At 51.7% G+C, this 22,736-nt stretch overlaps 1 protein-coding gene across 1 annotated transcript in view; it reads left to right on the forward strand.

The window, feature by feature from the left end:
* RERE (arginine-glutamic acid dipeptide repeats) overlaps positions 1-22,736 on the forward strand; it is a 128,184-nt gene that overhangs the window by 16,110 nt on the left and 89,338 nt on the right. The window contains 2 exon segments of the mRNA XM_038159560.1: positions 1,194-1,664; positions 10,641-10,711. Of these exon segments, the coding sequence (XP_038015488.1) occupies positions 1,340-1,664; positions 10,641-10,711 (396 nt within the window). The 5' untranslated portion in view covers positions 1,194-1,339.

Genomic DNA, 22,736 nt, shown 5'->3' on the forward strand with positions numbered 1-22,736 from the left:
ATTTCCCACCTGCCTGCATTTCCTCCCTGAGCCCAGGCACAGCCTCGCTGCAGCAGCAGCAGAAGCAGTCTGTCCCTTCTGTGTGTCTGTCCCTTCTGTGTGTCTGTCCCTTCTGTGTGTCTCTTCTGCTGCTCCCACTGCTCCAGGAGCAGCAGGGACAGGAGCACTGGGGGCTGAGATCCGTGTAGGACTGAAGGAATCTCCAGTGCACGGGATCAGGGGCTCCTCAGCTGACTTCTCAAAAATCAAACCAGCCTTTTTCCTTCTCTGATGTGGTTTCAAAAGCTTAATGCATGAGCAATCAATGTTCTCAGGTCCCTGCCTTTCAGGCATCCTACACCGTGGGCTAATTCTGAGTTGCACCACGTAGGAGCTTCCTGGAAACTGAGGAGCTGGATGTGGGCAGATTCAGCATTATTGGTGAATTAGGGGGGAAAAAAAAAGATAATTTACCTTTGTGAGTTGAATGCCTCCTTTTTGAAACATCCTCCTCTCATGGAAGGTCCTGTTTTCCTGTATGGAAAAGCAGATTTCGTTAGTGCAGTTGTAACTACTGTGGTTTGGTTGGGTTTCAATTAATTAATTCCTGTAATCTGTGGATTACAGGTTAGCTCTATTTTTGGCAAAGCAGGGTAGGGGCAGGACTTGCTAACAGATTGCCCTGGAAGTGGCAGATGGCATCCCTTACCCTGTACCAGCTTTGTAGGGCATGGCTTGTGAGTGGTGGTGAGATGTAAAACAATACTGCCATTTGCTGAACTCCCTCATTTGCCTCCAGAGCAAAGCTGGAGACTCTTCCTCCTTGCACTCGTCCTTTCTTAAATGTTTTATGGGTTTTGTTTTTGCACTGGCATGCTCCCCGTTGGCTCCAGCTGTAAAGTGGTGCCTGTTCTCAGTGGGCACTCCCCATCCCAGAAGTTATTACGTGCCTGCAGGAGCTGAAGAATTTTTTTAAGGAATGGAAGGATCTTTTTTGAGGATGGAGGTAGCTTCAAACATTTCCAGACACTGAAGTTACCATTTCTGTGAAGTCTTCAAAAGGCTGCTTTGTGTTTTACTGCTCGTGCTTTCCACGCTGAGTTGCTTTAGGATGTGGGGTTTTATTGGGTTTTAATTTTTATCTCGAGGAATTGAAGGAATTTGGAATACTAACATGAGCTTTTTCCCTCTTTCTCTCCCCTCACCTCTTCAAGAGCCTTTTTAAAGCGCTGGGCTTGCCGGAGTGGTTGAATTTTTCCTGGCTTTGAGTGAGAAATTCAGAAGACTGAAGCCCAGGCTCACTGTCTACCTTTCACGGAGGCCCAGCCGTGAGAGGACAGAAGAAGGCACGTGGCGAATCATGACAGCGGACAAGGAGAAGGACAAAGACAAAGAGAAGGACAGGGACAGGGACCGGGACAAGGAGCGGGACAAGCGGGACAAGGCGCGCGAGAGCGAGAACTCGCGGCCGCGGCGCAGCTGCACCTTGGAGGGAGGCGCCAAGAACTACGCCGAGAGCGAGCACAGCGAGGACGAGGACAATGACAACAACAGTGCCACCACCGAGGAGTCCACCAAGAAGAGCAAGAAGAAACCCCCCAAGAAGAAGTCGCGCTACGAGAGAACCGACAACGGCGAGATCACGTCCTTCATCACCGAGGACGACGTGGTGTACAGGCCTGGAGGTGAGGGGCGTTGTGAAATTATATCCACCTCGTTTTGGTGGTGTTTGTGGTGCCCTGGGGCTGCTCAGTGTGCTCCTGGGGGCTGGAATTAGCCCTGTCCTGGTGCTCCTGGGGGCTGGAATTACCCCTGTCCTGGGGCCTGGAATTACCCCTGTCCTGGGGCCTGGAATTACCCCTGTCCTGGTGCTCCTGGGAACTGGAATTAGCCCTGTCCTGGTGCTCCTGGGAACTGGAATTAGCCCAGTCCTGGTGCTCTTAGGGGCTGGAATTAGCCCTGTCCTGGGGGCTGGAATTACCCCTGTCCTGGTGCTCCTGGGGGCTGGAATTACCCCTGTCCTGGTGCTCCTGGGAACTGGAATTACTCCTCTCCTGGGGGCTGGAATTAACCCTGTCCTGGTGCTCCTGGGGGCTGGAATTAGCCCTGTCCTGGGGGCTGGAATTAACCCTGTCCTGGTGCTCCTGGGAACTGGAATTACTCCTCTCCTGGGGGCTGGAATTAACCCTGTCCTGGTGCTCCTGGGGCTGGAATTACCCCTGTCCTGGTGCTCCTGGGGGCTGGAATTAGCCCTGTCCTGGGGGCTGGAATTAGCCCTGTCCTGGGGGCTGGAATTAGCCCTGTCCTGGTGCTCCTGGGGCTGGAATTAGCCCTGTCCTGGGGAAGGCTGCAGCCTTCCCCTTGCAGACAGATGTGGGTGTGCGTGGGAAGCTCCTGGCTGTATCTTGTGGTATCTGATTTGTGGGAAGGAACTTAGCTGCCCTCTGGAAGAGAGCCACCCTTTTTGCTTTCTGCTGCATGAATTATCTGTGTATCACATGGAATCTCTGTCCCTGGGAGTTGGAAACTAAATTGGATAATGCATGAAATGCTTCACTCCCACTTTGGAGCGAGACCCACCCTGAGCTGGGGATTATGGAGACATCCTCAACCTTTCTGGCAAGCTTTTCTGGGAATCTCTGCTTGCTCTGGGACAGAGAACCCAGAGGAGTGAGGATCTCAGCGCTGCTCTTGCACTGGTTTCACCCCTCGTTCCTGGCTGGGCCCGTGCCCAGCTGTTGGGCAGAGCAGTGTTGGATCAGGGATGTCTGGGGACATCTCCAGCGGCTGGCAGTGTGCTCTGCACGTCTTGGAGGTGCCTCTTAATTACTGCCAAGTTCACAGGAAGTTTTTAGGCTCTCGTGTGAGGTGTCAGGGTCCAACCTGTGGCTGCTGCCGGGGAATGTTTTCCTCAAACTGCCCTTAAAATGAGATTACCCAGCTCCCATTTGTGAGCCCAGGCTTCCCTGTGCGTCTGCAGAGCGCTTTGAAAGGGCTGCCTGCAGTTTGTTCCCCCACAAGCTGTGGCTGTGTTTGCCTGCTCTGTTGGCAGCACTGCTCAAGGGTCCTGGCAGGTTCATGTCCTGCAGTGACAGGGCTGGGGCAGGGCACAGATGGATTCAGACTGGAAACAGGGAGCCAGCACTGCTGAAGGGTCCTGGCAGGTTCATATCCTGCAGTGACAGGGCTGGGGCAGGGCACAGATGGATTCAGACTGGAAACAGGGAGCCAGCACTGCTGAAGGGTCCTGGCAGGTTCATGTCCTGCAGTGACAGGGCTGGGGCAGGGCACAGATGGATTCAGACTGGAAACAGGGAGCCAGCACTGCTGAAGGGTCCTGGCAGGTTCATATCCTGCAGTGGGCAAAGCAGAGGTGGATTCAGACTGCAAACAGGGAGCCAGGGAGGTCAGATCCCCTCTGGTTCTCCATGAGGAGCCTCTCAGCTCAGCTGCAGCAATCTCCCCGGGTCAGATAGGGATGCTGGAGGTGCTGATGCAGTTTTGGTGCTCGTGCTGTGTGTGGGGCACATCCAGGTGGGACGTGCTGTGTGCCCTCCTCCTCCTCCCCCGGGAGCCTTGAGCAGTCTGGCTTGCACTCAGCTCGACCAGCATTAGTCAGAGCAGCTTCCCCTTGGAATCCTCAGCTTCAATTTCAGCTCGTTTCATCAATCTCTGCAGAGGAGCTGCTTTTGCCGTGGTGTCAGGAGTATTTGTTTTGCAGCAGGGGCAAGCGGGAGCCTGCGGAAGCGTCAGCTTTGGTGGCAATCTTATTTTCAGTGTCAGAGGATGAAAAATAATTCAGAATCTGTTGAGAACAGCTGTTGTGTGGGCCCGGGAGTACAATGTGATACACTGGCTTTGTTGCAAAAAGGGTTTGCTTAAAATGAAGATGGGGAATCAGTTTGTGGTCTCAGTTTTATCCTGTAGGAGGACGGAGCAGTGGCTGTGGCTGGTCTGGAGGAGGTTGTCCAGGGAAGGAGCGAGGAAAGCCATGCTAATTGTGATAATGGGGAGACTTTGTAGCTGTTCTGTAGCTTAAACCCCGCTTATTAAATTTTGCATTTTGCTAATAGTAATCAGCATAAGAGATGCACCCTGGCACTGGAACTTTTCTGTTGTGTTGGCTCTTTGTGCTGTTGTAAAACTTGTATTGGAAACTGCTGAGAGTGAGGAGAACAAACATGAGCTCAGCTCTGGAGGGACCTGAGCATGGCTGGATCCTGAAGTGAATATACCCATTTCTAGATTTGATTTTAGAGGGAATTTCTTGTCAGGAGTGAGGGCTCGAATCCACATCCCTGTGCTGGAGGTGTTCTAAACCATCCACCACAGAAGGAGCTCTTCCAGCTCCGTGCATACAGGGAGATGGATTTGTGGTTAAGGGTGAAAATTACATAAATTTTAAGAGGGATTAGAGAGTTTAAATTAATGAGTCACAGCAAGGATTAGAGAGATGAAAATTAAAGGTGTGTGCAGAAGGGATAACTATCTTCAGCTTACATCTTCTGGGCTTTAAGGAGGGGAAATCCTTTCCAATCATTTGATTCTTTCTCTTAAGTGCTCTCATCTGATGTGGACGAAAGTTCAAGGTCTGCATTTCTTGGGTAAAATCTCATTCTGTGTTTACCCCATTGCTGTGGAGTACTTAATCCAGCACTTAATTCTGCTTTTTTTCCTGTGCTGAGCTCAGCAGCTGTATTGGAGTAATAGCAAATAAACTGTAAATAAACAGATAATCAAGATCATTGAATTTTTTTCGAGGGAAAGGTTTCACTGTATTGTTACCATGTAAATACTGCTCTTATTAATTTGCATAGATATAATGAATGTGTGCACAGCTTTAAATAATGTATTAAAAAGAATTGAGGAGGGCTTAGACAACACTGTGCAATTAATCTTCTCTACTTTGCTGGAAATCACACAGGCCTATCCTAAAAGCTTGTTGGCCCAGTTCCCCATCTGTCCTCTCAGTTTCCACACCCTCCCTCCCCTTTCCTTCCAAATCTAATCTCTGGGGTTTTCCTTCTTCTTCCCCTTGCAGCTCCCACCTCGCTGTTGTCAGGTTGCCTGTTGGAGTGGCATTGTTCATTTGTGTTGCACAGTGAATATTCAAATTTGCATAGGGAGATGGCAGTGAAAGAGAGTTGTGTTAAAGCTGAATGTTATTTTTTTTCTCCTCTTGGATTTCAGTTAGATCATTTAATGCTGATTTTCCTTCCATTTCTCATGCAGACCGATCCCTTCTGTGTCCCTGGCTTTTGCCAAAATCCACCTCAGGAAGGGCTGGGATTGAATTAAAGCCACAGAATCGGTGCTGAGGAGGTTGGTGCTGCTGTGGTGGCGCCTGGAGTGCTGGGTGAAAGTCTGGGTTGGTTTGGAGCCTGGCAGAGCAGGTGACTGTCACCTGGAGTTGGGGACAATATTGTTTGCTTTGCCTACGTAGAGCCATTTAAAGGGATCTGCAGGAATTAAAGGGATTTGTGAGGATCTGTTTCTGCGGTGACATCAGTGGCTGTACAAATGTACAAACAGCCCTGCGGCAGGAGGTGAGGCAGGGTGAGATGCTGAAATGCCTGCAGGATGCAGGCAGCAAAGCTGTGTGCCAGCCTGCAGGGGGGACTGGGGCTGGGGAGGGCAGCTGGGACAGCACGGGACAGAGGGACACTGCTGTGACACCTGGGTGTGGCCTGCCCCAGAGGGACACTGCTGTGACACCTGGGTGTGCCCTGCCCCAAAGGGACACTGCCCTGGCACCTGGGTGTGCCCTGCTCCAGAGGGACACTGCTGTGACACCTGGGTGTGCCCTGCCCCAAAGGGACACTGCCCTGGCACCTGGGTGTGCCCTGCTCCAGAGGGACACTGCTGTGACACCTGGGTGTGCCCTGCCCCAAAGGGACACTGCCCTGGCACCTGGGTGTGCCCTGCTCCAGAGGGACACTGCTGTGACACCTGGGTGTGCCCTGCTCCAGAGGGACACTGCCCTGGCACCTGGGTGTGCCCTGCTCCAGAGGGACACTGCTGTGACACCTGGGTGTGCCCTGCCCCAAAGGGACACTGCCCTGGCACCTGGGTGTGCCCTGCCCCAAAGGGACACTGCTGTGACACCTGGGTGTGCCCTGCCCCAAAGGGACACTGCTGGAAGTGGCACAAGTGCAGCAAAGCTTATCTGGTGCTGGAGGAGGAGTTTCAGACTAACTGGTTATTTAATTAATTTCTTTTATCAGCCTGGATTCTTGTTCTCACCCCTCCTCCCTTTTCATGTGTTTAATTGAAGAAACACCTCCAGGGCAGGAGGTGGGGGCCGAGCAGCCACGGTGTCTTTGCTGGCAGTGTGGCATTTCTGGGGACACAACTCGGTGTGAAAACGTGTTTGCTCTGCACAGATCTGCTAATGAAGAGTGCGTGGATGCACCTTGCAAGGAGAACTGTGCGGTGTTGTGGACATGCTTGAAAAGTGCAGGAAAATAATTGGTGTGGGAAATGATGTAGCCGGGGGCCCGAGCTGCAGAACAGTTGCTTTTATGAAATCGGGAACTGCAGAGTACAATTAGCTGTCATTAATTTTGTTGAATAGAAATATGTTCCATTTATTGTACAATCAGGAGCCAGGCTTGAATGAGTTTAAATAGATGAAATCTAAATTATACTGACAGTCCATTAAACAGCAGCAAAACCCCTTAAAGAAAATGGATTCACTATGATACCGGTTTATAATAAAATCATTTGCCAAATAAGAACTATAGTCCAGGCAGTGGGAATACTCCTGTGAGCCTCCAATGAACACAGTAAATTGGTTGAACCATTTATTGCAGAGCAGGGCTCCAGCTCCCCGCTCCCTGAGCAGGAGCCAGCAGCGCTGCCTCAGTCTGCTCCGCGGGAAGGGCCCTGGAAGATCAGCCTGGCCGTGTGTGTGCTGTCAGCCATGGGGCAGGAGAGGCATGCACAGCTCCCTGCTTGTCCCAGGGAACGTGCTGCAGGAGCCCCAGGGTGTGCAGGGTGCTCCAGGCCCCCCGGCTGCCTTGCTGAGCACCTTCCCCATGCACCATGCACTGCTGCTGGGGGTTTGCCACTGAGCACCTTCCCCATGCACTGCTGCTGGGGGTTTGTCCCTGAGCACCTTCCCCATGCACTGCTGCTGCTGCAGGTTTGTCCCTGAGCACCTTCCCCATGCACTGCTGCTGGGGGTTTGTCACTGAGCACCTTCCCCATGCACTGCTGCTGGGGGTTTGTCACTGAGCACCTTCCCCATGCACTGCTGCTGCAGGTTTGTCCCTGAGCACCTTCCCCATGCACTGCTGCTGCAGGTTTGTCCCTGAGCACCTTCCCCATGCACTGCTGCTGCTGGGGGTTTGTCACTGAGCACCTTCCCCATGCACTGCTGCTGCAGGTTTGTCCCTGAGCACCTTCCCCATGCACTGCTGCTGCTGCAGGTTTGTCCCTGAGCCCCTTCCCCATGCACTGCTGCTGCAGGTTTGTCCCTGAGCCCCTTCCCCATGCACTGCTGCTGCTGCAGGTTTGTCCCTGAGCACCTTCCCCATGCACTGCTGCTGCTGCAGGTTTGTCCCTGAGCCCCTTCCCCATGCACTGCTGCTGTGGGTTTGTCCCTGAGCCCCTTCCCCATGCACTGCTGCTGCAGGTTTGTCACTGAGCACCTTCCCCATGCACTGCTGCTGCAGGTTTGTCCCTGAGCCCCTTCCCCATGCACTGCTGCTGCAGGTTTGTCCCTGAGCCCCTTCCCCATGCACTGCTGCTGCTGCAGGTTTGTCCCTGAGCACCTTCCCCATGCACTGCTGCTGCTGCAGGTTTGTCCCTGAGCCCCTTCCCCATGCACTGCTGCTGTGGGTTTGTCCCTGAGCACCTTCCCCATGCACTGCTGCTGCTGCAGGTTTGTCCCTGAGCCCCTTCCCCATGCACTGCTGCTGCAGGTTTGTCTGCAGTGCTGGCCTGTGTGCGAGGGTTTGTCCCTTCTCCTGAGCCTGGGCAGGTTCCCATTTGGCCTTTGGCTCGCTGCATGCTGGTTCTGCTCCTGGGCAGGCCCCTCCTGCCCACGGATGAGCCGTGCCTGCTGCTCCCTGCTCCCCTGGCGTGAGCTGCTCTGGGGGTGCTCGGGGGTGCTGCCGTTTAACCCGCAGCCCCTGGGAGGGTCCTGGGCCCCCCCTGGCTCTGGCTCAGTTCTGCACAAGGGGCCAGGCTTGCCTGCTCATCCTCCTCAGGGGCTGGCACAGGGCTCTGGGGCCGCCGAGCTTTCCATTTCAGCCGCCAGGATGAGGAACGTAAATATCCCTGAGTTCAGGAGTGTAAATGTCCTTCAGTGCTGGTCCCACAGCTCGGGTCAGGGTTTGTCCAGGCCTGTACACACGTGCAGACCTGATGGGGAGCGACTGTAGGTAATTCCTTGACAAAGGCTTTCAAGGAATGTCCTCCCTGTGGAAGTGTCTGCCGTGCAGAGAGCCTGTGCCTTTGTTCTTGGATGATGGAAGTGTTGACTCATTAGGTAAAACATGAAAGGATTCTAATTGTGAAGATGGTTACTACAAAAACTGCAGCGGTTGGGCTGCCGAAGGCTCAGAAGATGGAGCTGCTTGGGGTGCTTTTCCTGGAGAATTTTTTACATCCACGCATTGAAGCTCTGATTTTAAAGGCAGCTTTTAGTGTGGGAATATTAATGTAACCCTTCAGAACTAGGGCACATCTGGTGAATATCACAAGCCCAAAGGCAGAATGACTCTGTACCATGTGTCAGGGAAATGCTTCATCTCCAGTGGGACGTTCTACACGAGATAGGGAAGTGAGCAATGCACTCGTGGCTCACGCTGGCAGGGAATCCAGGGGCTGTGCAGGGCACTCAACATTTCCTTACTCTGTTTAGCAAAGGTTATGGAAAACCCTTTTATTTTTATTTTTGTTAATTTCCTTTCAGAGCATTTGTGGTTTGTCATTGCTAAACCCAGTGACTGAGCACATCAGATGTTGAACTTGTCTGAGTTTTGAGTGGCTGGTGTGAGTGCCTCTGTAAATATTCTCCTTTTCTGGGGGCATCTTTCGAGTTCCTGTCATCCCCAGCATTGCTGTGCACCTGGATAAACTTGTTTTCCTTATCTGCCTGGCCGCTCCTGCTTTGGAGCCTTGTAAGTGGATGTGATCATTGTTTTAGGGCTTGGCAGGCAGCCAGCAGTGCCTGCCTCAAATGCAGCCCAGAGCTGAGTTTTTATCCGTGGGAGATGCCCCAGCCCCTCACTCCGTGCCAGCCATTTCCAGGGATGCTTGGCTGCTCGTTCTGCCCGCTGCCTGATAAAACTCTGGGAAATGAGGCTTGCACAGCCCAGATACCAAGGGGAAAAAACAAAAAGGATCTTGCAAGTTGTGGTGCTGTGTGTGTGTGGGATCTCACTGACTCGCAGTGAGCCCCCGAGGAGCTCCTGGGGGAGCAGGATGTGCATGGAGGGTCCTGAGCAGGGGCTGCAGCCGTCTGCAAGTGCACTGACCAGCCAGGAAAGCTGGGATAGCCAGGCTGTGGGAATGCTGACCAGCCAGGAAAGCTGGGATAACAACCAGGCTGTGGGGATGCTGGGATGGGGTGGAATTGCTGGAGCTATTCCTGACCAGCCAGGAAAGCTGGGATAATAACCAGGCTATGGGGATGCTGGGATGGGGTGGAATTGCAGGACCTATTCCTGACCAGCCAGGAAAGCTGGGATAACCAAGGGAATACTTGGACGGGGTGGAATTGCTGGAGCTTCCAAATGAGCTGGATTTGAAATGTGTCTTATAAAACTCTGAGATTTTGGGGGTTTTCTGTAGAAATCCAAAAAAGCCCATGGAAAATCCCTGCCAGGACAGTGTGTTTGTTGTCTCTCCTGTGTTTTGAGCAGCAGCTCCTTATCTGTGTGTGAGAGGGGTCACCAGGACGTTCCTTTAAATATTTGCTTGGCTTTGGGGTTGGCATCTCTCTGTTTAGCAAGCTGTGTGTGAGTTTGCTGAGTTCCAAGGTCAGGATCATTAATCAGGCACTTCTCTCCCATCCCTGCCGTGTTTTCATTCCGAGGGCACTGCTTTTGTTGTAGTTATTGCCAAGACTGTTTTGAGCACAACAGACCTTATGTTACAGCAGCCTTGGAGAGCACAGTTGTCAAAAGCAAACAAAAATAATTACTGTGTTTCTGTCTTGTCAAATGTAATTCGAGAAAGCGCAGGCCTTCCCTGAGGTAAATCTAATTTAAGTTTGCTGTGTTTCATCTGTGATTGGTTGCCTTGGTTTTCTTCACAATTAGAAGAGAAAATATGTTAGTGCCTGGTTCTTAATGGCAAGCTGACCAGGAAAAATCTGATTACTTTCCTCTCTTATTTTGGTCTGGTTCATAGGCTGTGACCTGGTCATTGTTACTAACTCAATGCAGAGTGGTCTTTAAATTCCTTTCTTTTTGTTTTCCTAGCAAAACGTCTGTTCAAATCCAAGTTAATTTTTATGCAGTTAATTCCCTTATTTATCATCATAAATAGTTTCTATTTTTAGACCGCACTCAGAATAAATTACACAATATGCAAATGCAATGGTGGTTCTTTCAAAGTTTAAGCTGTGTTTGAATTTATCCTGTTGTTATGCTCTTTCTTGGAGGCACAGAAGTTAATGCCCGTTATTCTAAAATCTTGTGTTTTTAAAGATTGCGTTTATATCGAAAGTCGCCGGCCGAACACGCCCTATTTCATCTGCAGCATTCAAGACTTCAAACTGGTAAGGAACATTTCCCATCTCCTCCTTTCCCCTGCCCCAGGGGGATGTTTCTCAGCCTGGATCCCTCCCTGCAGCATCTTTGCCCTCTGCACCAGGAGCTGGTTTTTATTGTTCTTGTCAAACCCCAGCTCTGTCTCCGGCGCAGCCGCAGGAGTTCAGGCTGTGATCCCCGTGCTGTTCAGCTGAACAGAAACGTGAGCTTCCAGTTGTGTTGTGGGGAAACGGGGGCTCAGGAGGTTCAGTTTGGCTGTGCTGCCCCAGCCCAGCTCTGGGATGAGCGCTGGCTCGTGGCAGCTCTGTCCCAGGGTGACCGGTGTGGGGAGAAACAGAAAATAACATTGAAGGACCTGTTAGCACTTCATTCTCTAGCAGTGAGAAGCCAGGGGGCTGAGCAAGAATCAGAGCAGGGTTTGCCCCTTTCTGTCTGCACCCCTGGGGGTTCAGCCTGTCCCCCCTGTCCCCCCTGGCTGCAGCAGGAGCTGCTCAGGGCAGGGCCCAGCCTTGGCACCTGGCAGAGTTCTGGGAGCAGGGGATTTGGGCACCTCTGGGAGTTTGTTTCTGCTGCTCCTTATTGCTGTGTTGAAGTCTGAGCACATAACAAACTCTCCTTATCAGTGTGTTGTCCACAGCCATGGATCACCACAGGCTGCTGCTACCAGAATAAACCTTCCTTCCTTCCTTCCTCCTTTCCTTCCAGGCTCTTCCCGTTATTCTGTGAGAATCACTGAGCTGTTCCTCAGTGCTGATGCCCCTGCTGGGCCTTGTTCCCTCTTTCCTCCCCTGTTTTTGGGAGTCCCTGGGTTTGCAGCGGGCTCAGCCCCCCTGGGCCACTCCTGCCCATCAGCTTTTGGGTCTGCCTGGCTTCCAGGGGCTGGGGGTTCTGCTGAGCTGCCCTCCTTGCTCAGGAGGTGAGCAAAAGCTGCAGCCTCTTGGGCTGGAGCACGCCTTTCAGCTCTCTGCAAGGCCCTGGGTGCTGGGAATTGCAGCTTTGGTACCTTTGGATGGTTTGAAGTGGTTTCTCCTCACTCGTGTTTTCAGCACACAAAGGACTTGGCTCCGGGGCTGCTGGCGATTTTGCATAATTTTTGACATGGAAACAGTGTCTGTTCTATGTTTACCTTTGCCTGCTCAGAGTTCTCCAATTTCTCTGTTAATTTAATTTTTCTTACTGACCTAATGCATAAAAGGAACTTGTACAAATGACAAAACCAAAAACCTCTTGATGATGATTATACCAGCAAAAATAAATCCCCAGTGTGTGTGTGGCTGTTGATTTTCCTGTTGGGGGAAAGGGAGGATGAGCAGTGGAAAGGACACTTGATTTCTCTTCTAGTGTGAGATACCAACAGGAAAACAGCCTTGTTTTGCCTTCAGCTAAATATGTCAAGTGAAGCAGGAAAGTTAAAGTCAACAGCTTTGAAATGTCGCCTACTAATTAAATACATTATCATCTTGCTTGTCACAAAATAAAAGTTTCTGGCGGAGTGTGTGAGCCTTACCTTATGCTTCCCCTGGCTCTAGGTGCAGTCTGGGGACAGGAGATGAGGGGGGTGTTTTACTGACAAAAACAGGAACATAAAGTTATAGTTTATAAAAATGAGAGGGAGTTGAAGATGACACAGCCAATGCTGTGCATCATCCTGCACAGAGAGGTGCTGAGAGCCATGGAATAAAGTGCCACTGAGTTTCATTCTTCAGGTAAACTGGGGTTTAATTCCTGGTTTTTAATTTGGGGTTTAGTTTGCAGTAAGACTTGGAAGCACAGTTGGGTGATTTTATGTTTATTGCTGAACTGGAGGTGTGCCTTTCACTGCAGGATCAGTAACATCCCTCCAGATCACTGCAGGGAGGTGCTGCTGGTCTCAGGTGGGTTTGGGAAGGAGCTAAAGGGCAGCAGCACTGAGGGTGTGACAGGAGAGCTGCTCTGCCCCTGGGATGCACTGACTGTCCCTGCAGCTGGAAAAAGCTGAATTCCAGGGCAGTGAGCCTCCAGAGCCCTGCTGCTGTCCCACAGCTGCTGGGGTCACCCTCCAAGCTGCCCTTGGTGGGAGGGAGCAGAGATGCTGGTGGGGAGTGATTCCTGTGAGTCCTCTCGTGCTCAGAGAAGGGGAAATTTTCCCCCAGCTGCCCACAGAGACGAGCTGCTCAAATAAAAATGACATGGCAGGAGAGCAGAGGTGTGCTCCACGGGGAGCAGGGTGTGTGGGCATGAAGGGAACGTCAGCTTCCTCTGCTGTGGCACGTGGAGGTGGCCTTGTCCCACCCCTGGAAAGCAGGATGTCCTCGCTGGACCAGGATCCCTGTGATGGTTTGGGTTTGTTTGGAATTTTGCAGAGCTTTGAGCAGCTCTCTGGGAATCCGCTGGTTTGTTTCTGCCCTCCAGCACTGAGATGTGTCAGTGTTGGCTGGTAAAAGTGCAGCTTCCTTTTCTCCTCCCAGGAGGACGGGGTGGCAGGTCAGGTGGGGAGGTGTGATATCCATAAATGCTTTCCTTTGTTGGCTTCGCTTCACCAGTTGGAATTATTGAATTTAAAACGTTTTAAGAGTGAAATTGCTGTTGTCTCTCAGAAGAGATGAGATAGTTGTCTGTTTTTTTAAAAAAAGGCACTAGATTCTTTTTTTCTCTGCTGATTGGGTTATTCTGTGCTGTGTCCCAGAACATTTTATTAATCTCTTTTTGGTGCTAGTTCATTTTCTTTGGATTAACACTATCCTCTTGCAGGATTCAAGACCAGATTATTCTAGAGGGCTTTGATCAGGAGCAAACTGTGGTGAAGCAGAGATTCAGTCTGAGTTTGCTCTATTGCCTTACCTGTTTTTATTGGTTATCAGCTCCCCCTTCATTGCTGATACTCTAAGTTTGCTCTCCCTCCTGTCGGGGCAGCTGAGCCAGTGCTTGGGTTCAAGTGGTCTCCTGGAAATCTGGATTGTGCAAGGTCACAATTGGCTTTAAAGCAACTTTTCTCTCCTTGTTTTTCCCTTGGGGAGCACTTCTTTCCCCAGTTTAAGCCTGTCCTATCCAGCTTACAATGCCAGTTACTTAAAAATGTTGTTTTTAAAAAAGGAAACAGCAGAATGTAATTGGGAAGCTGGAAGGTAGAGAAAGCCCTTGAAGGGCAGAGTAATGTGGCTTTAATGCTTTCCTGGCATTGCCTGTTGAGCAGCTTTAAGGAGGAAAATGGTGTTTTCAGAATGGTGAAGGTGGGATCCCTCACAGGGGATTCAGGCTTTGCTTGCTCTGGGTGTTTTTGTTCCAGAACAATCTTCAGCTTGGGGTTTAAATTACACAGGCAAATCAATAAAATGGAAGCAGTAAATGCTCTGGTGCATTAAAAAAACATAAGTTTCTCTGATTATTTTTTTCCGTGAGAAAACGTTCAGGTTGTTTACATCAGGAATTGTCTCCTGGATGTCAATCTGCTGCTTTCCCTCCCTTCTGCAGCAGCTCCAGTGCATTTTTAACAATGCAGCTGTTCCCACAGCAGCCTGCTGCTGTCAGAAACCCCCGTTTCCTATTCATCAGGAAGTTAGGGAAGCATACTTCTCCTTCATTTTCATCTGGCACGAGTCAAACATTTAAAAAACCCACAGGCTTGACGAAGTATTCCTTAAATGCTCCGTGGTGCTACAAATGCCTTGATCAAAGCTCAGCAGCAGAGCAGGGCTGCCTGAGCCCTGCTGGAGGGAGGGGAGGTGGGCTGGGGATTGTCTGCAGCTCTGAGGAAGCAATCCAGGCTTGCTTCACCTCCCCTCAGTGTTCATTTTCCCCAAACTGCTCCAGTCTTGGCTCAGTTCATGTCCCTCAGCCTGGCTGCAGCTGCTCGTGCTGGTGGTGTTGGGTCTGAGCTCTGCTGGGAATTCACCAGCCCGGCCCAAAGCACTTGGAGCTCCCGAGTTCCTGGCACCAGAACGGAGTTCCTGGCATCTGGGATTTCTGGGGGAAATGGCAGAGGGTCTGCCCAGCCAGTCCTGTTTGTCATCCACACCCAGCACCTTCTGCTGCTTCCTCCCACCCACTGCCCCCAAAGGAAACCAAACCAAAAATGTCAAAAATGCTCTTTTCCTTGAAGAGTGCTGTGTTTTCAAAGTGGAAACTCTCACTGAATTTCCTTTCAGATCGGGCCATTTGAAGAAACAGATTTGTATTTTCTTCAGGCTGAGGGTATGGCTTCAGAGCTAAAGGGTTTTTAAAATTAAATAGTAGTATTTAATGTGGTTCTTTTGTAGCTTAACGCTGATTGTGATACAAAGAATTATAAACAGTGAAATTTCCTTTTATCTCTTTGTTTGTGGTTAACAAGTCCTAAAATTCCGTCCATTCTCTTTATCTTAATTAAAATGTTGATTGTGATTACTTCTGGCTGATGAAAACACACAATTAAAACTCAGTGGAGTGACTTGTGTGAGAAAATCCAATAAATGTGCAGCAGTTCAGTTCCTGTGTGCACCCGGTGGGCTGAGGCACATTTTATAACCCCACCCCAGATACAGAAATGAAACCTGATGAAGGGAGCATGCTGTGATGGGAAATCCAGCAGGAGTATCCTGGGGAATCCTTCAGGATGTCAGCAGAGCTCTCTGCACAGAGCTCAGCCAGGGGAGCTGTCCCAAGCTCTGGGTGTTCCTGTTCCTCCTCAGAGTGGTTGTGATCCAAAAAACCCTGCAGTGCTGGTTACAGGATTGCTTTATCCCAGTGAAAGTGTCTGCCTCACCTGTAATAGCCAGCTGCTGGCTTTAAATATATGATGCAACAGCAGTAATTACATTTCAGATATGAATTTATTAATTATGTAGTGCCTGTAAACCCATGCGGATCCAGCTTTGATTAAGGCTCAATTTAAATATCAAAAGTAGTGCAGAGCCTTGTGTGTGGGAAAGGGCTTTGTCTGCCTGCAGAGATCAGCAGTGCAGAAGTTGGCTGAATTTTGGTGTTTGGGAGAGGGGCACAAGGTGGGATTACCTGAGAGCTGGGCTGTGCCAGGGAGGTTGTGCTGGTGTGGAATGCTCCTGGAGCAGCTCAGGTGAGCTCTGCTGGTTTGGAATGCTCCTGGAGCAGCTCTGCTGGCTCTGCTGGTTTGGAATGCTCCTGGAGCAGCTCTGCTGGCTGTGCCAGGTTTGGAATGCTCCTGGAGCAGCTCTGATGGCTGTGCCAGGTTTGGAATGCTCCTGGAGCAGCTCTGCTGGTTTGGAATGCTCCTGGAGCAGCTCTGATGGCTCTGCTGGTTTGGAATGCTCCTGGAGCAGCTCTGCTGGCTGTGCCAGGTTTGGAATGCTCCTGGAGCAGCTCTGCTGGTTTGGAATGCTCCTGGAGCAGCTCTGCTGGCTCTGCTGGTTTGGAATGCTCCTGGAGCAGCTCTGCTGGCTGTGCCAGGTTTGGAATGCTCCTGGAGCAGCTCTGATGGCTCTGCTGGTTTGGAATGCTCCTGGAGCAGCTCTGCTGGCTGTGCTGGTTTGGAATGCTCCTGGAGCAGCTCTGATGGCTGTGCTGGTTTGGAATGCTCCTGGAGCAGCTCTGATGGCTCTGCTGGTTTGGAATGCTCCTGGAGCAGCTCTGCTGGCTGTGCCAGGTTTGGAATGCTCCTGGAGCAGCTCTGATGGCTGTGCCAGGTTTGGAATGCTCCTGGAGCAGCTCTGCTGGTTTGGAATGCTCCTGGAGCAGCTCTGCTGGCTGTGCCAGGTTTGGAATGCTCCTGGAGCAGCTCTGCTGGTTTGGAATGCTCCTGGAGCAGCTCTGCTGGCTCTGCTGGTTTGGAATGCTCCTGGAGCAGCTCTGCTGGCTGTGCCAGGTTTGGAATGCTCCTGGAGCAGCTCTGATGGCTCTGCTGGTTTGGAATGCTCCTGGAGCAGCTCTGATGGCTGTGCTGGTTTGGAATGCTCCTGGAGCAGCTCTGATGGCTCTGCTGGTTTGGAATGCTCCTGGAGCAGCTCTGCTGGCTGTGCCAGGTTTGGAATGCTCCTGGAGCAGCTCTGATGGCTGTGCCAGGTTTGGAATGCTCCTGGAGCAGCTCTGCTGGTTTGGAATGCTCCTGGAGCAGCTCTGCTGGCTGTGCCAGGTTTGGAATGCTCCTGGAGCAGCTCTGCTGGTTTGGAATGCTCCTGGAGCAGCTCTGCTGGCTGTGCCAGGTTTGGAATGCTCCTGGAGCAGCTCTGCTGGTTTGGAATGCTCCTGGAGCAGCTCTGCTGGCTCTGCTGGTTTGGAATGCTCCTGGAGCAGCTCTGGTGGCTCTGCTGGTTTGGAATGCTCCTGGAGCAGCTCTGGTGGCTCTGCTGGTTTGGAATGCTCCTGGAGCAGCTCTGATGGCTCTGCTGGTTTTGGAATGCTCCTGGAGCAGCTCTGCTGGCTGTGCCAGGTTTGGAATGCTCCTGGAGCAGCTCTGGTGGCTCTGCTGGTTTGGAATGCTCCTGGAGCAGCTCTGATGGCTCTGCTGGTTTTGGAATGCTCCTGGAGCAGCTCTGCTGGCTGTGCCAGGTTTGGAATGCTCCTGGAGCAGCTCTGGTGGCACCTGCAGCTCCAGCTCAGCCTGGCTGGAGGGGAAGGGGACACAGGGACAGGAGCCCTGGGAGCTGCTCTGCGTTCCCCTGGCACAGCAGGTGAGCTGAAGGGAGAGGTGAGAAGGAAGCAGCAAAGGCAGGGGTGAGGAGTGAAGGCAGGGAGAGGCAGCTGCCTCAGCCGGGCTCTGTGGGAGCTGGCAGCAGCTCAGTGCTGCAATTACACTCATTTATTTCTGCATTCCGAGCAGCACAGCAGAGCTGCAGCCCTGCCCTCCCATCCTGCCGTTCAGACCTTTCCTGGTGCGAGTTTCCAGCTTGGATAAATGGGTCCAAATTGCCTTTTTAAGGTTTTCCTGTGTTCCAGAGGGACCCAGAACACCACCAGCAGATGGATTTCAGCAGCATGTTTGTGCTTTCTGCATCCTGCCTTAATTTGATGTCACATTTAAAATGCTAATGGCCACACTCTGAATGGGAGCATCAGAGGGAAACTTTACACCAGGAAAACGCTGAATTTGCCGCACAAAAGGAAACGTTATTAATTGTGATGCAGTTGCCCTTTGTGCCTGTGTGTTTACTTGATTGAAGCATCTTGACTGTGGAGCTTTCTCCTTGAAGCCTGATTTGAATGGAGTGTACAGCTGGATTGCCCCAGGGCCTTGTAACAATTTATAGTCTGGCTGGAAAGGCAGAAGTGCATAAAAAGACAGTTGTGAAATGCTGCTAGTGCCCTGTAATAGAAAATCTGGCTGTGATGACCTTGGCTGCGTGGGCCTCTGGGATCGCTTTGCTCCGACCCAAAGGATTAGAAGATGGAAACTATTGCATCTCACCTGGAATAAAGGGGGAAAAAATCACAAGAAATCTGTTTTTCCAAATTGTGCAGTTCATGCTTCCTCTCCTTTGCATTCCTCCTGCATGTGGCCTTGCATTTTAGCAAACATGTTAAATTTACATCTGTTATTCTCTGCACTGTTACAGGAGCTGGGGTTTTTGCATGCAAATATCTGGGTGAGGTTTCTGTAGCCACAAGCATTTATGCATTTAAAAGCCTCGTTCTGTTTGCAGATGAATTGATGTTCTGTTCCTGAACTGCAGCTGAATTAATTTGTGGCAAATTTTTCCTGGCCAGTTCCGAGGCAGCGTGACCTTTCCTTTTTGGTGTGGAAAAAATGCTGATTAATACAGATTTTTTTCCCCCTGCTTCTCCAGATCCATCACTCTTTCTATGGCCAAAAGAAGGCAAAAAAAAAAGATTTTCTGCTTCCTCCAAATCACTGCTAAACCTTTTCAAGGCGAGCGTGGAGCAGGCTGGAGGGGTGGAAGGTCCCTGCCCGGGCAGGGTGGGGCTGGGTGGGCTTTGAGCTCCTGCCAAGGCAGGGCAGGCTGGTTCCTGGCTCTGGAAGTGCTGCCCAGGCTGGTTCCTGGCTCTGGAAGTGCTGCCCAGGCTGTTCCATGGCTCTGGAAGTGCTGCCCAGGCTGGTTCCTGGCTCTGGAAGTGCTGCCCAGGCTGTGCCATGGCTCTGGAAGTGCTGCCCAGGCTGTGCCATGGCTCTGGAAGTGCTGCCCAGGCTGTGCCATGGCTCTGGAAGTGCTGCCCAGGCTGTGCCATGGCTCTGGAAGTGCTGCCCAGGCTGGTTCCTGGCTCTGGAAGTGCTGCCCAGGATATTCCAGGCTCTGGAAGTGCTGCCCAGGCTGGTTCCTGGCTCTGGAAGTGCTGTCCAGGCTGTGCCATGGCTCTGGAAGTGCTGTCCAGGCTGGTTCCTGGCTCTGGAAGTACTGCCCAGGCTATTCCAGGCTCTGGAAGTGCTGCCCAGGCTATTCCATGGCTCTGGAAGTGCTGTCCAGGCTGTTCCTGGCTCTGGAAGTGCTGCCCAGGCTGTGCCATGGCTCTGGAAGTGCTGCCCAGGCTGTGCCATGGCTCTGGAAGTGCTGCCCAGGCTGTGCCATGGCTCTGGAAGTGCTGCCCAGGCTGTGCCATGGCTCTGGAAGTGCTGCCCAGGCTGGTTCCTGGCTCTGGAAGTGCTGCCCAGGCTGGTTCCAGGCTCTGGAAATGCTGCCCAGGCTGGTTCCAGGCTCTGGAAGTGCTGCCCAGGCTGGTTCCTGGCTCTGGAAGTGCTGCCCAGGCTGTGCCATGGCTCTGGAAGTGCTGCCCAGGCTGGTTCCAGGCTCTGGAAGTGCTGCCCAGGCTGTGCCATGGCTCTGGAAGTGCTGCCCAGGCTGTGCCATGGCTCTGGAAGTGCTGCCCAGGCTGTGCCATGGCTCTGGAAGTGCTGCCCAGGCTGTTCCAGGCTCTGGAAGTGCTGCCCAGGCTGTGCCATGGCTCTGGAAGTGCTGCCCAGGCTGTGCCATGGCTCTGGAAGTGCTGCCCAGGCTGTGCCATGGCTCTGGAAGTGCTGCCCAGGCTGGTTCCTGGCTCTGGAAGTGCTGCCCAGGTTGGTTCCTGGCTCTGGAAGTGCTGCCCAGGCTGTGCCATGGCTCTGGAAGTGCTGCCCAGGCTGTGCCATGGCTCTGGAAGTGCTGCCCAGGCTGTGCCATGGCTCTGGAAGTGCTGCCCGGGCTGGTTCCTGGCTCTGGAAGTGCTGCCCAGGCTGGTTCCTGGCTCTGGAAGTGCTGCCCAGGCTGGTTCCTGGCTCTGGGAGTGCTGCCCAGGCTGTTCCATGGCTCTGGAAGTGCTGCCCAGGCTATTCCAGGCTCTGGAAGTGCTGCCCAGGCTGTTCCAGGCTCTGGAAGCGCTGCCCAGGCTGGTTCCTGGCTCTGGAAGTGCTGCCCAGGCTGTGCCATGGCTCTGGAAGTGCTGCCCAGGCTATTCCATGGCTCTGGAAGTGCTGCCCAGGCTATTCCAGGCTCTGGAAGTGCTGCCCAGGCTGTTCCATGGCTCTGGAAGTGCTGCCCAGGCTGTTCCTGGCTCTGGAAGTGCTGCCCAGGCTGTTCCTGGCTCTGGAAGTGCTGCCCAGGCTGTGCCATGGCTCTGGAAGTGCTGCCCAGGCTGTTCATGGCTCTGGAAGTGCTGCCCCAGCACAGCTCACTGTGCCATGGGGGGACAGAGCTGCCTTGCTAATGGGAGCCAGATGAATGAGGCGTTTGAAGGAGCACTGAATTATTTAAAATCAGAAATTTCGCCTGCAGATGAGGTTGGCTCTTCTGGCCAGTGTGCAGCAGATTGAAGTGCTGCTGTGGCTGCAGTGGGGCTCGCGTGGGGGCAGCCTGGGTGCAGGGCTGTGCAGGCAGTGATGGAGAGGCAGAGGTGACAGTTTAAGGATTGCATGGCAGGGGCTGCACAGTGATTAAATCCTCTGATGCTGTCACTGAGCCGTGAGGCTGCAGATAACATTCTCTCCCTGTGCTGGAAACAAGAATCAATACAAACTCCTTGACAGGGGCTAAATTATTAAATAGAGCCTTCCTTACAATGTTTCATTATCTGGGATTTACCTCAGCTGGTGATTTGTCAGCAGCACGGGGAGATTTGCTGGGTGTTTTGTATTAAAATAATTCCAGATGCATATGAATCCATTTTGATAATTCCCCTCCTTTTTACAATGCCTCTCTGTGTATTTTTTTTTTTTTTGGTTGCTATTACCCAGATGCCACTTTGAATTCTCACACAGATCCTAAGCTGTGCTGCACAGTGAGCTTAGGGCTTGTCACATCTGTGTAAAAATAAATTCTTTTTGTATGGCAGACTGTTCTCTAAGTGCTGCTTTCAGGCTGTTAAATTAGCAGGGGATTTGCAGTGTCTCTCAGGTGAGCTTCAGAACTGAGGGAAGAGGCACGAGGCTGCTCTGTGGATTTATGGGCACTGGAGTTTCACTGCACTCGGCTGAAATACAGAGCAACATTCTTTTATTCTGTTGTACATCTTGGGAAGGGAGGCAGGGGCAGGAGCCATCCATTCCAGCAGCTCACCCAGCGTGTTTGGCATTCCCAGGGCTGTGTGGAGACGCTGTGTTCAGACCTGGCTGAGAGGTGTCATTTCATCGGTGCCATTATTGTGTCAGTTAACCAATGTTTAACATTTTTGTGGGGTTTTGGGGTTGTTTTTCTGGTGTGTAATGCACCAGTGCGAGTGAACGGATTCCTGCAGAGCTGCAGTGTTATGGCACAATTCCATGGTCCTTTGGAGAGGCAGTGCTCATGTTTGGGGGTTTAAAGCAGATGGCAGCATTGTTCAGAGCGAGGATTAACAGCTGGAAGTTAAGGCTAGATGTGTGTTTTTGAGGGCTCAAATCCAGCCCTGCCTCCATTCCTTCCATATGGCCCGGATCTCTGCAATCCAGACCTCACAACTTAGGGGCTACGTAAAAAAACCCCAAACACACACACAAAACATCAAAACAAACAAAAAAACCCCACAGAATAATCCACAGGGGGTTGTTTTGATTTTTTTTTCCTTTTTAATGTGATTGCCCTGTTTGTTTTTGCCCCACTTGGCATCCAGCAGTTGGAATTCTCACGGCTGGCTTGCTGGCACAGGAGGCCGGGGGGGGATTGTTCCCCCCAGGAAAGGCTCCTGGGCTGATATTTATAATTTCATTAAGCCCTTTGTCGTGGCAGTGTGGTCTTCACCCCCTTTAGCTTTTTATTTTACCTTTCTCCTGCCTTGTTTCCTCCCCCTTAGCCAAGGTAAACCTGTTTCCTCCACCTGTGCTGAGATAATTGAGTGCTAAATAAATCATTGTGTGCCAGCTGGAAAATACCGAGAAAAAAAATGTTATCTCTGGCTTTTAGGGGGGAAAAAAAAGTATCAAATTGTACATTAGCTGGGTTTTATGTAGCAAGAGAAAATGGAGTTAGAATAAATGTAGCCGTGTCCTCTGGTGTTGAATAGTGAGAGCATCTGTCATGTTTAATAATGCTTCTGACCTTTAGGATTATTGAAGTCGAAATTTTCTCTCTGGTCATTTGGGGCTACTTGAGCACTGTCAGATTTCTTGTGTCTCTGCTCAGCCTCCAAAGACACATTGTTATGCTTCGTGAGCTGCTGAGGGTAATTCATTAAAGAAATTTGTTTTCCTGCTTTCCGAAGGGTTTCCTTGAGGAATGTGAAATGTCACTGAATTCCAGAGCGTGCCCCAGCCCCAGGGACGTGCTTGGGATTGCTCTGTGGGGTGGAGGTGATGCTCTTGATGCTGCAATCAAGGGCTCAGTGCAGGTTTGGGGTGTGGGACACCTTAAACCTGGCAGTGTCACTGCAGGGGAGGGTTCATGGGGCTGAGCCTGACTTTGGGACCCCCTGAGCCAGCAGGGCTTGGCTTGTGCAAGGTTATAGAATGCTGGGGAAGGTCTGCACAGGCTGAGAGGGACAGGGGAGCAGCGAGGGGAAAAGGGGTGGATGCTCCTGAGCACCTGTTCTGTGCCTGAGGGGCAGGAAAGGCAGAATCTCCTTTTTTATATATCTGTTCTGTGCCTGAGGGGCAGGAAGGGCAGAATCTCCCTTTTTTATATATCTGTTCTGTGCCTGAGGGGCAGGAAAGGCAGAATCTCCTTTTTTATATATCTGTTCTGTGCCTGAGGGGCAGGAAAGGCAGAA

The sequence above is a fragment of the Motacilla alba genome, chromosome 21 (assembly GCF_015832195.1).
Source record: "Motacilla alba alba isolate MOTALB_02 chromosome 21, Motacilla_alba_V1.0_pri, whole genome shotgun sequence".
In the NCBI taxonomy this organism is placed as follows: domain Eukaryota; kingdom Metazoa; phylum Chordata; class Aves; order Passeriformes; family Motacillidae; genus Motacilla; species Motacilla alba.